The sequence below is a fragment of the Oncorhynchus tshawytscha genome, unplaced genomic scaffold (assembly GCF_018296145.1).
Source record: "Oncorhynchus tshawytscha isolate Ot180627B unplaced genomic scaffold, Otsh_v2.0 Un_contig_1801_pilon_pilon, whole genome shotgun sequence".
In the NCBI taxonomy this organism is placed as follows: domain Eukaryota; kingdom Metazoa; phylum Chordata; class Actinopteri; order Salmoniformes; family Salmonidae; genus Oncorhynchus; species Oncorhynchus tshawytscha.
In genome coordinates, this window is record NW_024608989.1 from 19385 (window position 1) to 34416 (window position 15032).

At 49.8% G+C, this 15032-nt stretch overlaps 1 protein-coding gene across 1 annotated transcript; it reads left to right on the top strand.

The window, feature by feature from the left end:
- The first annotated feature begins 570 nt into the window (after positions 1-570).
- Positions 571-12071, top strand: LOC121844091 (translation initiation factor eIF-2B subunit beta-like). Its single transcript, XM_042313972.1, is given in 9 exon segments — positions 571-938; positions 1246-1366; positions 3087-3153; positions 3156-3237; positions 3661-3824; positions 10322-10417; positions 10684-10821; positions 11001-11067; positions 11851-12071. Coding segments are annotated over 9 exon segments (1065 nt in total). The 5' UTR covers positions 571-766; the 3' UTR covers positions 12009-12071.
- Positions 12072-15032: the final 2961 nt, after the last annotated feature.

A 15032-nucleotide genomic window follows, 5' to 3' on the forward strand; every position in this document is an offset into this window, starting at 1 on the left:
CAGGTGCAGTGATCTGTGAAATGCTCTCACAGCTGGTGCTTAAAGTTAGTGAGGGAGATATGAGTCTTCAGCTTCTGTGATTTTTTGCAGTCCGTTCCAGTCATTGGCAGCAGAGAACTGGAAGGAAAGGCTGCTGAAGGAGGAATGGGCTTTGGGGTGACCAGTGAAATATACCTGCTGGAGCACGTGCTACGAGTGGGTGCTGCTATGGTGACCAGTGAGCTGAGATAAGGCAGGGCTTTACCTAGCAAAGGCTCATGACATAGATACTCTTATAGAAAGTAAATGGTATTGGTTAAATGTCTATTTTATGCGAAAACTGGTGAAATCTATTTTTATGAAATCTGAAAATATTACAAGATGTCCTTCTAATAATTTGGTCCAATCAGCATTGGACTAGAATAATGTACCGGAAGCATCCTCCTTTCACGCGCAATCTGGTTCCGGTTCACGTGACTTCCCTATGCAAATGATTTACAACCATAGAGATAGATAGAGTACTCGTCTTTATATTTGTTCCACTACGGCATCTGTGAGAGCATGGGCAGCGCCATTGAGGCTACAACACATAGGACGCCTCACCCAATGAACTACTTTAAAATATCGGAAGCATGGCGGAAGCCCTAAATGGCGCTGCCCGTGCTAAAAGTTCATGCTAAAATTGCCTTTTGGCTACTAGAGATCTCTATCATTTTCTATGTCGACAACACCAACTTGTTTTGATAAAGCATCGAGTTAAGGTCAGCTGGTGAATTCAGATAACAGAATGCCCGGGGCTGACAAAGAAGCAGATTTAACAGAGCGAATTGAGGCTTTTCTGGCCGATTTAAAGCGGGGAGGTTGTGGGACAGGACCGATCCGAGGGTCGGGAGAAACCGCCAGAGAAACGACAGCTTTGCTCCGGAAAGTAACAGCCCAGGCACGATGGAGCAGCGCAGGTAACGTTATCTAAAGTCTTATAGTTAATAGGAGAATTTTCAGTTTATTCGATAGCTTAACTTTCGGGTAGTTAGCTAGTTAATTTACCTCCTCGCTAACGTTAGATAGTATATCTGCCACGGGTTATTTTTTTTTAATCAAATCGATTTTCTATGTCAAAATGTGAACTGCTACGATAGACTGTCATTTCGTCTGTAATTGTTGGAACAGGTCCAATGGGTTCGTGATTTAGCCATGTCTAAAAACACAATTCATTACTAGGAATAATTGTATGATAAAATATATCCTCTTGTATTTGATGATTAGGCGACCTGATGGAAATTATTCGCAAGGAAGGGAGGAGAATGACAGCCGCCCAGCCGTCTGAGACCACCGTGGGCAACATGGTACTGCGCGTCCTCAAGATCATCAGGGAGGAATATGCCAGGTGGGTTTATCATCAGGGAGGAATATGCCAGGTGGGTTTATCATCAGGGAGGAATATGCCAGGTGGGTTTATCATCAGGGAGGAATATGCCAGGTGAGTTTATCATCAGGGAGGAATATGCCAGGTGGGTTTATCATCAGGGAGGAATATGCCAGGTGAGTTTATCATCAGGGAGGAATATGCCAGGTGAGTTTATCATCAGGGAGGAATATGCCAGGTGGGTTTATCATCAGGGAGGAATATGCCAGGTGGGTTTATCATCAGGGAGGAGTATGCCAGGTGGGTTTATCATCAGGGAGGAATATGCCAGGTGGGTTTATCATCAGGGAGGAATATGCCAGGTGGGTTTATCATCAGGGAGGAGTATGCCAGGTGGGTTTATCATCAGGGAGGAATATGCCAGGTGGGTTTATCATCAGGGAGGAATATGCCAGGTGGGTTTATCATCAGGGAGGAATATGCCAGGTGGGTTTATCATCAGGGAGGAATATGCCAGGTGGGTTTATCATCAGGGAGGAATATGCCAGGTGGGTTTATCATCAGGGAGGAGTATGCCAGGTGAGTTTATCATCAGGGAGGAATATGCCAGGTGGGTTTATCATCAGGGAGGAATATGCCAGGTGGGTTTATCATCAGGGAGGAATATGCCAGGTGAGTTTATCATCAGGGAGGAATATGCCAGGTGAGTTTATCATCAGGGAGGAATATGCCAGGTGGGTTTATCATCAGGGAGGAATATGCCAGGTGAGTTTATCATCAGGGAGGAATATGCCAGGTGAGTTTATCATCAGGGAGGAATATGCCAGGTGAGTTTATCATCAGGGAGGAATATGCCAGGTGAGTTTATCATCAGGGAGGAATATGCCAGGTGGGTTTATTCAGGGAGGAATATGCCAGGTGAGTTTATCATCAGGGAGGAATATGCCAGGTGGGTTTATCATCAGGGAGGAATATGCCAGGTGGGTTTATCATCAGGGAGGAATATGCCAGGTGGGTTTATCATCAGGGAGGAATATGCCAGGTGGGTTTATCATCAGGGAGGAATATGCCAGGTGAGTTTATCATCAGGGAGGAATATGCCAGGTGAGTTTATCATCAGGGAGGAATATGCCAGGTGGGTTTATCATCAGGGAGGAATATGCCAGGTGGGTTTATCATCAGGGAGGAATATGCCAGGTGGGTTTATCATCAGGGAGGAATATGCCAGGTGGGTTTTATCAGGGAGGAATATGCCAGGTGGGGGAGGAATATGCCAGGTGGGTTTATCATCAGGGAGGAGTATGCCAGGTGGGTTTATCATCAGGGAGGAGTATGCCAGGTGAGTTTATCATCAGGGAGGAGTATGCCAGGTGAGTTTATCATCAGGGAGGAATATGCCAGGTGAGTTTATCATCAGGGAGGAGTATGCCAGGTGAGTTTATCATCAGGGAGGAGGAGGAGTATGCCAGGTGAGTTTATCATCAGGGAGGAGGAGGAGTATGCCAGGTGAGTTTATGAATATGCTGACATGCAGCTACAAGCAACAACCACAAATGATTGAAGTTGTTTGAGCGTCTGCTGCTAACGTTGCTTGTGTTCTGTGGAACTCAACAACAATAGTTGCCATGGCAAGGTGCCAAATGATGCAATATTTGGAAATGTGAAGTTTTTTTCTCTCTCCTGGTGTGTGTGTGTGTGTGTGTGTGTGTGTGTGTGTGTGTGTGTGTGTTGTATCCCCTAGGTCTCGTGGTAGCAGCGAGGAGACAGACCAGCAGGAATCCCTTCACAAGTTGCTAACGTCAGGGGGCTGAGCGAGGAGAACTTCAGACAACACTTTGTTCATCTCAAAGCTAATGTCATAGAGGCCATCAATGAACTCCTCACAGAGCTAGGTAAGACACGTTCACTTAGAACAGTGTTTGCCAACTCTGGCCCTCCAAAGTATTTTTTAAAACATTTTTATGTAGCCCCGGACAAGCACACCTATTCAACTTGTTAACTAATCATTGTGCCCTCAATGAGTTGAATTGAGTATGATTGTCCGGGCTGTTGGGGGTACTGGAGGACCCAGAATTGGGAAACACTGTCTTAGAGCACACACACATACTCCACCATCAGTCTCTCTCTTCTCCACCTCCTTCATAGACCTATTAAGGTCATAGTTCTATACTTGGTTGTGGCTGAAATCCAAATGATTCAAACGAACGTCTCATTTAGTTTAAACCAATTGTCTCTGTTGTTTTTACACTACACCTCCCCATGGGTATAATCATGGTCAAGCAGCACTGAGCTAACGGTCTTCTTCTTTCTCCCAGATGGCACCACAGACAACATCGCCATGCAGGCCCTGGAGCACATCCACTCCAACGAGGTCATCATGACTGTCGGCCGCTCACGCACCGTCGAGGCCTTCCTCAAAGACGCAGCGAGGAAACGCAAGTTCCACGTCATCGTGGCCGAGTGTGCCCCCTTCTGCCAGGTATACGCCATCCTTTCATCCCTCATTCACTCCCATCAACCCTCCCTCCATCTTGCCTCTATCCCACGCCTGTATATTCACAGAAGGAACACACGTGGGAGCTGGGGATCATGTGACAAATGTCAAATGTTCTTTTAAAGTTTAAACTGACATTTAAAAAAAAAAAATGGTTTAAATGTTCAACACTACGAACGCTGTGCCTCGAGGAACCCCTCTTCAACACTACGAACGCTGTGCCTCGAGGAACCCCTCTTCAACACTACGAACGCTGTGCCTCGAGGAACCCCTCTTCAACACTACGAACGCTGTGCCTCGAGGAACCCCTCTTCAACACACGAACGCTGTGCCTCGAGGAACCCCTCTTCAACACTACGAACGCTGTGCCTCGAGGAACCCCTCTTCAACACTACGAACGCTGTGCCTCGAGGAACCCCTCTTCAACACTACGAACGCTGTGCCTCGAGGAACCCCTCTTCAACACTACGAACGCTGTGCCTCGAGGAACCCCTCTTCAACACTACGAACGCTGTGCCTCGAGGAACCCCTCTTCAACACTACGAACGCTGTGCCTCGAGGAACCCCTCTTCAACACTACGAACGCTGTGCCTCGAGGAACCCCTCTTCAACACTACGAACGCTGTGCCTCGAGGAACCCCTCTTCAACAAACGCTGTGCCTCGAGGAACCCCTCTTCAACACTCGAGGAACGAACGCTGTGCCTCGAGGAACCCCTCTTCAACACTACGAACGCTGTGCCTCGAGGAACCCCTCTTCAACACTACGAACGCTGTGCCTCGAGGAACCCCTCTTCAACACTACGAACGCTGTGCCTCGAGGAACCCCTCTTCAACACTACGAACGCTGTGCCTCGAGGAACCCCTCTTCAACACTACGAACGCTGTGCCTCGAGGAACCCCTCTTCAACACTACGAACGCTGTGCCTCGAGGAACCCCTCTTCAACACTACGAACGCTGTGCCTCGAGGAACCCCTCTTCAACACTACGAACGCTGTGCCTCGAGGAACCCCTCTTCAACACTACGAACGCTGTGCCTCGAGGAACCCCTCTTCAACACTACGAACGCTGTGCCTCGAGGAACCCCTCTTCAACACTACGAACGCTGTGCCTCGAGGAACCCTCTTCAACACTACGAACGCTGTGCCTCGAGGAACCCCTCTTCAACACTACGAACGCTGTGCCTCGAGGAACCCCTCTTCCAACACTACGAACGCTGTGCCTCGAGGAACCCCTCTTCAACACTACGAACGCTGTGCCTCGAGGAACCCCTCTTCAACACTACGAACGCTGTGCCTCGAGGAACCCCTCTACAACACTACCCTCTTCAACACTGAACGCCTCGAGGAACCCCTCTTCAACACTACGAACGCTGTGCCTCGAGGAACCCCTCTTCAACACTACGAACGCTGTGCCTCGAGGAACCCCTCTTCAACACTACGAACGCTGTGCCTCGAGGAACCCCTCTTCAACACTACGAACGCTGTGCCTCGAGGAACCCCTCTTCAACACTACGAACGCTGTGCCTCGAGGAACCCCTCTTCAAGCTAACGAGCAGTCATTCTTGCTGAACAAATTCAGTGTGTTAATACATTGGAATACATTTTTTTAAATTTTATTTCAAATTCTACCGTATTAGTTTATGTTTTATGTAAGGCTACATGGGAAAAACAAAACAATTCAAGTGTTCACTCAATTTTCTTTAGTCGAGTGCCTTTGTTACAACTAGGAAACAGAAAGCATACTGTATGAGTTGGAAAACAGTAAAAGCTTATTTTTATAACGATAAAATAATTTAAAACGCAAAGGAAATCGTTAGTAGCCTAAACTTCATTATAAGCGCCAAATGTGCTTGATAAATAGTTCAAGTCAGCACAAAATAAATGGCATTCTAATGAATATAGACGTAAGTGTTGATATGACAGGAGTCAATTATTGTCTATACTTGGTCCAAACGTAGGACACCATTTTGAATTTGTCAGTTCCAGACGTCTCATTCTAATTTCTTTGCCATCAAAATGGAGGTAAAGTATGATCTCTCTGCAGCGATCCCGTAACGTATGATCTCTCTGCAGCGATCCCGTAACGTATGATCTCTCTGCAGCGATCCCGTAAAGTATGATCTCTGCAGCGATCCCGTAACGTATGATCTCTCTAGAGCGATCCCGTAAAGTATGATCTCTGCAGCGATCCCGTAAAGTAGGATCTCTGCAGCGATCCCGTAAAGTATGGTATCTCTAGAGCGATCCCGTAACGTATGATCTCTCTGCAGCGATCCCGTAACGTATGATCTCTCTGCAGCGATCCCGTAACGTATGATCTCTCTGCAGCGATCCCGTAACGTATGATCTCTCTGCAGCGATCCCGTAAAGTATGGTATCTCTAGAGCGATCCCGTAAAGTATGATCTCTGCAGCGATCCCGTATAGTAGGATCTCTAGAGCGATCCCGTAACGTAGGATCTCTAGAGCGATCCCGTAAAGTAGGATCTCTAGAGCGATCCCGTAACGTATCCCATACAGTACATGTCTGACCAGAAGCTGTCCATGTACATGCTTTCTCCACAGAGTGCTCCACATACACATCAAATCTAATTTTATTAGTCAGATGCGCCGAATTCAACAGGTACAGTGAAATGCTTACTTACAAGCCCCTAATCAACAATGCTGTTTCCTTTTTTTGGGGATAAGAATAATAAATAAGTCACAGGTAATTAAAGAGCTGCAGTAAAACAACAATAGTGAGGCTATATACAGGGTATTACGGTACAGAGTCAATGTGGAGGCTATATACAGGGGGTACCGGTACAGAGTCAATGTGGAGGCTATATACAGGGGTACTGGTACAGAGTCAATGTGGAGGCTATATACAGGGGGTACCGGTACAGAGTCAATGTGGAGGCTATATACAGGGGGTACCGGTACAGAGTCAATGTGCGGGGGCACCGGTTAGTTGAGGTAATATGTACATGTAGAGTTATTAAAGTGACTATGTATAGATGACAACAATAGAGAGTAGCAGCGGTATAAAATGGGGGGCAATGCAAATAGACAAGGTATATAATAGATAGTCTGGGTAGCCATTTGATTAGATGTTCGGGAGTCTTATGGCTTGGGGGTAGAAGCTGTTTAGAAGCCTCTTGGACCAAGACTTGGAGCTCCGGTACCGCTTGCCGTGCGGTAGTAGAGAGAACAGTATATGACTTGGGTGTCTGGAGTCTTTTTGACAATTTTTAGGGCCTTCCTCTGACACCGCCTGGTATAGAGGTCCTGGATAGACAGGAAGCGTGGTCCCAGTGATGTACTGAGCCGTACAGCATTTAAATAAACGCTCACAGGCAGTGTCTCTTTGCTCCCTGTGCGTCTCAGCCACAGTCCCTGATGTACTGTAGCATGTCACATAAACAACCAAAGCTGGTGAGTGCGCTGTTGATGTTTGCTTGAGATGTAAGGCCTGCCCTCTCTGTGAGGACCATGTTGTGCTGATAATCGGCCCGTAGCTTTGTCACCTGCTTTTATTGGGTGGTGGCGCGGGCACCTGCTCAGTGCATACTGTTCTGGCTTTTTTTGCACATAGGCCTCGGAGGTGTAGGTTCAGACTGAGGCTCAGAGGCAGAATAATCATCAGTGACATCATGATTCATTTCTTCCATCGGAGGCGTTTTCATTCAGATCTTGTAGCGACACTAACAGAGCATGTGCATCCGTTCGTCTTGGGTCTTATTGCCGTGGTAAATTACACACACTCTCATTGTGTACTCCCTAGTAGGCCAGAGTAGACTGATAAGACTTCTGTGATTCGGTGGACTGATAAGAGGGTACATACCATTTTGAGATTATATTTTGAGGTAATTATAGGGGTGATTGTCAACTGGGCACGGCACCTTCAACTGTCGGGAGGGGAGCAGGCCCCGCTGTCGGGGGGGAGCAGGCCCCGCTGTCGGGAGGGGAGCAGGCCCCGCTGTCGGGAGGGGAGCAGGCCCCGCTGTCGGGAGGGGAGCAGGCCCCGCTGTCGGGAGGGGAGCAGGCCCCGCTGTCGGGGGAGGGGGAGCAGGCCCCGCTGTCGGGAGGGGGAGCAGGCCCCGCTGTCGGGAGGAGGGGGAGCAGGCCCCGCTGTCGGGAGCAGGCCCCGCTGTCGGGAGGAGGCCCCGCTGTCGGGAGGAGGCCCCGCTGTCGGGAGGAGGCCCCGCTGTCGGGAGGAGGCCCCGCTGTCGGGAGGAGGCCCCGGCCCCGCTGTCGGGAGGAGGCCCAGGCCCCGCTGCCGGGAGGAGGAGCAGGCCCCGCTGCCGGGAGGAGGAGCAGGCCCCGCTGCCGGGAGGAGGAGCAGGCCCCGCTGCCGGGTGGAGGAGGAGGCCCCGCTGCCGGGAGGAGGAGGAGGAGGGGAGGAGGCCCCGCTGCCGGGAGGAGGAGGAGGAGGGGAGCAGGCCCCGCTGCCGGGAGGAGGGGAGCAGGCCCCGCTGCCGGGAGGAGGGGAGCAGGCCCCGCTGCCGGGAGGGGGAGCAGGCCCCGCTGCCGGGAGGAGGAGGCCCCGCTGCCGGGAGGGGGAGCAGGCCCCGCTGCCGGGAGGGGGAGCAGGCCCCGCTGCCGGGAGGAGGAGGAGGGAAGCAGGCCCCGCTGCCGGGAGGAGGAGGAGGAGGCCGGGGGAAGCAGGCCCCGCTGCCGGGAGGAGGAGGAGGGAAGCAGGCCCCGCTGCCGGGAGGAGGGGGAGCAGGCCCCGCTGCCGGGAGGAGGGGGAGCAGGCCCCGCTGCCGGGAGGAGGGGGAGCAGGCCCCGCTGCCGGGAGGAGGGGGAGCAGGCCCCGCTGCCGGGAGGAGGGGGAGCAGGCCCCGCTGCCGGGAGGAGGGGAGCAGGCCCCGCTGCCGGGAGGAGGGGGAGCAGGCCCCGCTGCCGGGAGGAGGAGGAGGTGGGAAGCAGGCCCCGCTGCCGGGAGGAGGAGGAGGGGAGCCGGCCCCGCTGCCGGGAGGAGGGGAGCCGGCCCCGCTGCCGGGAGGAGGAGGGGAGCCGGCCCCGCTGCCGGGAGGAGGAGGGGAGCCGGCCCCGCTGCCGGGAGGAGGAGCCGGCCCCGCTGCCGGGAGGAGGAGCCGGCCCCGCTGCCGGGAGGAGGAGCCGGCCCCGCTGCCGGGAGGAGGAGCAGGCCCCGCTGCCGGGAGGAGGAGGAGGAGGAGGAGGAGGAGAAGGGAAGCAGGCCCCGCTGCCGGGAGGAGGGGGAGCAGGCCCCGCTGCCGGGAGGAGGGGAGCAGGCCCCGCTGCCGGGAGGAGGGGGAGCAGGCCCCGCTGCGGGGGGGGAGCAGGCCCCGCTGCCGGGAGGAGGGGGAGCAGGCCCCGCTGCCGGGGGAGCAGGCCCCGCTGCCGGGAGGAGGAGGAGGGGGAGCAGGCCCCGCTGCCGGGAGGAGGAGGAGGAGGGAAGCCGGCCCCGCTGCCGGGAGATAGGAGGAGGAGGGAAGCAGGCCCCGCTGCCGGGAGGAGGAGGAGCAGGCCCCGCTGCCGGGAGGAGGGGGAGCAGGCCCCGCTGCCGGGAGGAGGGGGAGCAGGCCCGCTGCCGGGAGGAGGGGGAGCAGGCCCCGCTGCCGGGAGGAGGGGGAGCAGGCCTCGCTGTCGGGAGGAGGGGGGAGGAGGAGCTGGGGAAAACCATTAAAATGACATGGCCTCCTAAAACTGGTTCCAGTTCTGTTTGTGATATTAAGATTCCAACGGCAGTGTGTTTGTATAGACGGATTTAGACAGTATTTTGTATAGACTGATTTAGACAGTATTTTGTATAGACAGTATTTTGTATAGACTGATTTAGACAGTATTTTGTATAGACAGTATTTTATATAGACGGATTTAGACAGTATTTTGTATAGATTAGTTTAGGACAAGTCAAGGACAGAGGGAGGCATCACTTTAAAAATGGCGGAGTAAGAAAAAAACAATACAATTCATAACCAGTCAAAATGGCTGCTTTCGTGTTTCTCGTGCTAAAAGATGAGAGAGTGAAAAATCATTAAAATGATGTGAATTCACTCTTCAAATCTGGTCCTACTTATGACTGCTAGGGGTCAGTGCAGTTCAATCTACCACAGTCTTGGATACCTACCAGACGGCGCTCACCTAGCTGCTGTCCCCCACCCACTGGTTCTAGATACAGTGCTTTCAGACCGACCCCCTTGACTTTGTTTGTTATATTAAGGCCCTGCTCTCTATAGAATTATATATTTTATGGAGTTTTAATGCATTGTTTCCCATTTATTCCACCCGTCCTTCAAACCACACATTATTTAATATTTTGTGATAACTGCACTGTGATTTTAAACATTTCTGTTCGTGATATTTTCTTAACATTAACGATCCCAATTTAATTAAAAACATTTAAATGTCATACCCCCCATGTTTTAATCTATTTCATGAATTTACTGTCTCTCTTGGAAGTTATTGAATAATGAACATTTTACATTTGGGCAACACACCGTAGTAACGACCCTTCTGCCTGCCTCTTTCCCAAGGGTCATGAAATGGCTACGAATCTCTCCAAAGCCAGCATCGAGACCACGGTAATAGCCGACGCCGCCATATTTGCAGTGATGTCCCGAGTGAATAAGGTGAATTTCACACTTTTACTGTTTGTTGCTTTATTTTGATTTAAAAAAAAAATAATAATTTTTTACACAGACGGAACATTTAGTAATATCGATGCATTTTAATTCAAAATTATTATTTCATCAGAACTCTTGATTTACTTAACAATGACTTTTTTGTTGTTTTTTGTCTTAGTCTTTTGTTCACTAGAGGACGCTTGTCTGTTGTCAACGCAACTAAACCAGTTTTGAATCTGTTCTGTTCCTCCTATTGGTTATCCTCTCACCAGGTCATCATCGGAACACAGACGGTTCTGGCCAATGGCGGGCTCAGGGCGGTCAACGGAACCCACACTGTAGCTCTAGCAGCCAGGCACCACTCGACTCCGCTCATTGTCTGCGCTCCCATGTTCAAGCTCTCTCCTCAGGTAGTCATAACAACAGTCGTCAGGAATAGAATAGTGACTTTCTGAATAGAAGTGTGCTTGTCAGTGAGCCCTGCTTCACTGATAGGTGAGGCCAAACACCCTCGGACTGTGACGTTGTCTTCTGTTATATTCATCACTGTGTGACTTGACTGGTTGGATTTTTGGTTTTGTGTTCTCAGTTTCCCAATGAAGAGGACACATTCCATAAGTTTGTCTCCCCACACGAGGTGCTTCCCTTCACAGAAGGTAAACTTGCATTCTTTGCCCATCCTTTTTTCTCACCTGCAGTGCATTATGGGAAACTTTTCAGGCCCCTTGACTTTTTCCACATTTTGTTACATTACAGCCTTATTCTAAAATGTATTTTAGTATTTCCCCCCCAATCTACACACAACACCCCATAATGACAAAGCAAAAACATGTTTTTAAAAATTCTGTCCAAGGTGAATGTGCACTGCCCTGTGTTCAACATGTGACTTTACTCTGTTTCTCTATAGGAGAGATTCTGTCCAAGGTCAACGTGCACTGCCCTGTGTTCAACATGTGACTTTACTCTGTTTCTCTATAGGAGAGATTCTGTCCAAGGTCAACGTGCACTGCCCTGTGTTCAACATGTGACTTTACTCTGTTTCTCTATAGGAGAGATTCTGTCCAAGGTCAACGTGCACTGCCCTGTGTTCAACATGTGACTTTACTCTGTTTCTCTATAGGAGAGATTCTGTCCAAGGTCAACGTGCACTGCCCTGTGTTCAACATGTGACTTTACTCTGTTTCTCTATAGGAGAGATTCTGTCCAAGGTCAACGTGCACTGCCCTGTGTTCAACATGTGACTTTACTCTGTTTCTCTATAGGAGAGATTCTGTCCAAGGTCAACGTGCACTGCCCTGTGTTCAACATGTGACTTTACTCTGTTTCTCTATAGGAGAGATTCTGACCAAGGTCAACGTGCACTGCCCTGTGTTCAACATGTGACTTTACTCTGTTTCTCTATAGGAGAGATTCTGACCTCTATGTGTTTGTCTCTGTAGGAGAGATTCTATCCAAGGTCAACGTGCACTGCCCAGTGTTCGACTACGTTCCTCCTGAACTCATCACTCTGTTCATCTCTAACATCGGCGGCAACGCTCCCTCTTACATCTACCGGCTGATGAGTGAGCTCTACCACCCTGAGGACCACGACCTGTAATGATATGCAGACAATACTCAATAATAATAATAATAATAATAAAAATAATGATAATAATAAAAAGGTTTAGTGTGTTTTGGTTTGTCAATGATTTGTGAAACCACTTATGTTTTTATACAGTCTTGATTTGCTGCAATTTTTAAGAATTTGTTTCGGGCTGCGTTCTAATTTTAATGCTTATCACGTCCACCACGACGATCCTCGACACGGGGGCACCTCAGGGGTGCGTGCTCAGTCCCCTCCTGTACTTCCTGTTCACTCATGACTGCGTGGCCAGGCACGACTCCCAACACCATCATTATGTTTGCTGATGACACAACAGAGGTAGGCCCGTTCACCAACAACGATGAGACAGCCTATAGGGACGAGATCAGAGACCTGCCCGTGTGTTGCCAGGACAACAACCTCTCCTTCAATGTGATCAAGACAAAAGGAGATGATTGTGGACTACAGGAAAAGGGGGACTGAGCACGCCCCCATTCTTATCAACGGGGCTGTAGTGGAGCAGGTTGAGAGCTTCAAGTTCCTTGGTGGCCACATCACCAACCAGCTAACATGGTCCAAACACACCAAGACAGTCGTGAAGAGGGCACGACAAAACCTATTCCCCCTCAGGAGACTGAAAAGATTTGGCAAGGGTCCCCAGATCCTCAAAAAGTTCTACAGCTGCAACATCAAGAGCATGACTGGTTGGATCACTGCCTGGTATGGCAACTGCTCGGCCTCCGACCGCAAGGCACTACAGAGGGTAGTGGGTACAGCACAGTACATCACTGGGGCTAAGCTTCCTAACATCCAGGACCTCTATACCAGGCTGTAAGCCCAAAAATGCTTAGACTCCAGCCACTCTAGTCATAGCGCCAAGTCTAGGTCCAAGAAGCTTCTAAACAGCTTCTACCCCCAAGCCATAAGACCCCTGAACAGCTCATCAAATGGCTACCCAGACTATTTGCATTGCCCTCCCTACAAGCTGCTGCTACTCTGTTATTTATCTATGTATAGCCTCTTTTAATAACTCTAGCTACATATACATAATTACCTCAATGACCTCGACACCGGTGCACCCGCACATTGACTCTGTACCGTAACACCCTGTATATAGCCTCCACATTGACTCTGTACCGGTACCCCCTGTATATAGCCTCCACATTGACTCTGTACCGGTACCCCCTGTATATAGCCTCCACATTGACTCTGTACCGGTACCCCCTGTATATAGCCTCCACATTGACTCTGTACCGTAACACCCTGTATATAGCCTCCACATTGACTCTGTACCGTAACACCCTGTATATAGCCTCCACATTGACTCTGTACCGGTACCCCCTGTATATAGCCTCCACATTGACTCTGTACCGTAACACCCTGTATATAGCCTCCACATTGACTCTGTACCGGTACCCCCTGTATATAGCCTCCACATTGACTCTGTACCGTAACACCCTGTATATAGCCTCCACATTGACTCTGTACCGTAACCCCCTGTATATAGCCTCCACATTGACTCTGTACCGGTACCCCCTGTATATAGCCTCCACATTGACTCTGTACCGGTACCCCCTGTATATAGCCTCCACACTGACTCTGTACCGGTACCCCCTGTATATAGCCTCCACATTGACTCTGTACCGGTACCCCCTGTATATAGCCTCCACATTGACTCTGTACCGGTACCCCTGTATATAGCCTCCACACTGACTCTGTACCGGTGCCCCCTGTATATAGCCTCCACATTGACTCTGTACCGGTACCCCCTGTATATAGCCTCCACATTGACTCTATACCGGTACCCCCTGTATATAGCCTCCACATTGACTCTGTACCGGTACCCCTGTATATAGCCTCCACATTGACTCTGTACCGGTACCCCCTGTATATAGCCTCCACATTGACTCTGTACCGGTACCCCCTGTATATAGCCTCCACATTGACTCTGTACCGGTACCCCTGTATATAGCCTCCACACTGACTCTGTACCGGTACCCCCTGTATATAGCCTCCACACTGACTCTGTACCGGTACCCCTGTATATAGCCTCCACATTGACTCTGTACCGGTACCCCTGTATATAGCCTCCACACTGACTCTGTACCGGTACCCCTGTATATAGCCTCCACACTGACTCTATACCGGTACCCCTGTATATAGCCTCCACATTGACTCTGTACCGGTACCCCCTGTATATAGCCTCCACATTGACTCACACTGACTCTGTACCGGTACCCCCTGTATATAGCCTCCACATTGACTCTATACCGGTACCCCCTGTATATAGCCTCCACATTGACTCTGTACCGGTACCCCCTGTATATAGCCTCCACATTGACTCTGTACCGGTACCCCTGTATATAGCCTCCACATTGACTCTGTACCGGTACCCCCTGTATATAGCCTCCACATTGACTCTGTACTGGTACCCCCTGTATTTTGCCCCACTATTGTAATTTGCTGCTGCTCTTTAATTATTTGTTATTCTTATCTCATACTTTAGAGGTATTTTCTTAACTGCATTGTTGGTTAAAGGGCTTAAGTAAGTAAGCAGATGAACGTGCTTACATAAGGTAAGGAATATCTGTTGTATTCGGGGCATGTGACGACAATTTGATTTGACATGCATGAAGATGGCAGCCCTCAGGTACTTACCACAAATGCCTGAAATATTAAGTTTGCAGTGTTATACAGTGCTCTCCATTACCTCAAATGTTACGTTTGCAGTGCTCTCCATTACTCTTTTTTTGTATCATTAACGCAGTATACACGATCGTCCCAATTCTAGCTCCCAAGACAGCGGCATTTTGAAAAATAAAAAAACTAAACAGTTCGGTTGTGGTGACTTTATTGGCACATTGAACCATGTGCTAAAACAATGGCGTCACATCTGCATTCCTCCCACATTTATGCAGCTTCGCCATTGAAATTATAGACAACTTTTTTTTTTTTTTTTTTACATTACTATTGCTTTACAGTGATATTAATTTACCACAACAGCGTCCATTACTGGAGCTCGCGAGGAACTGATCAGAA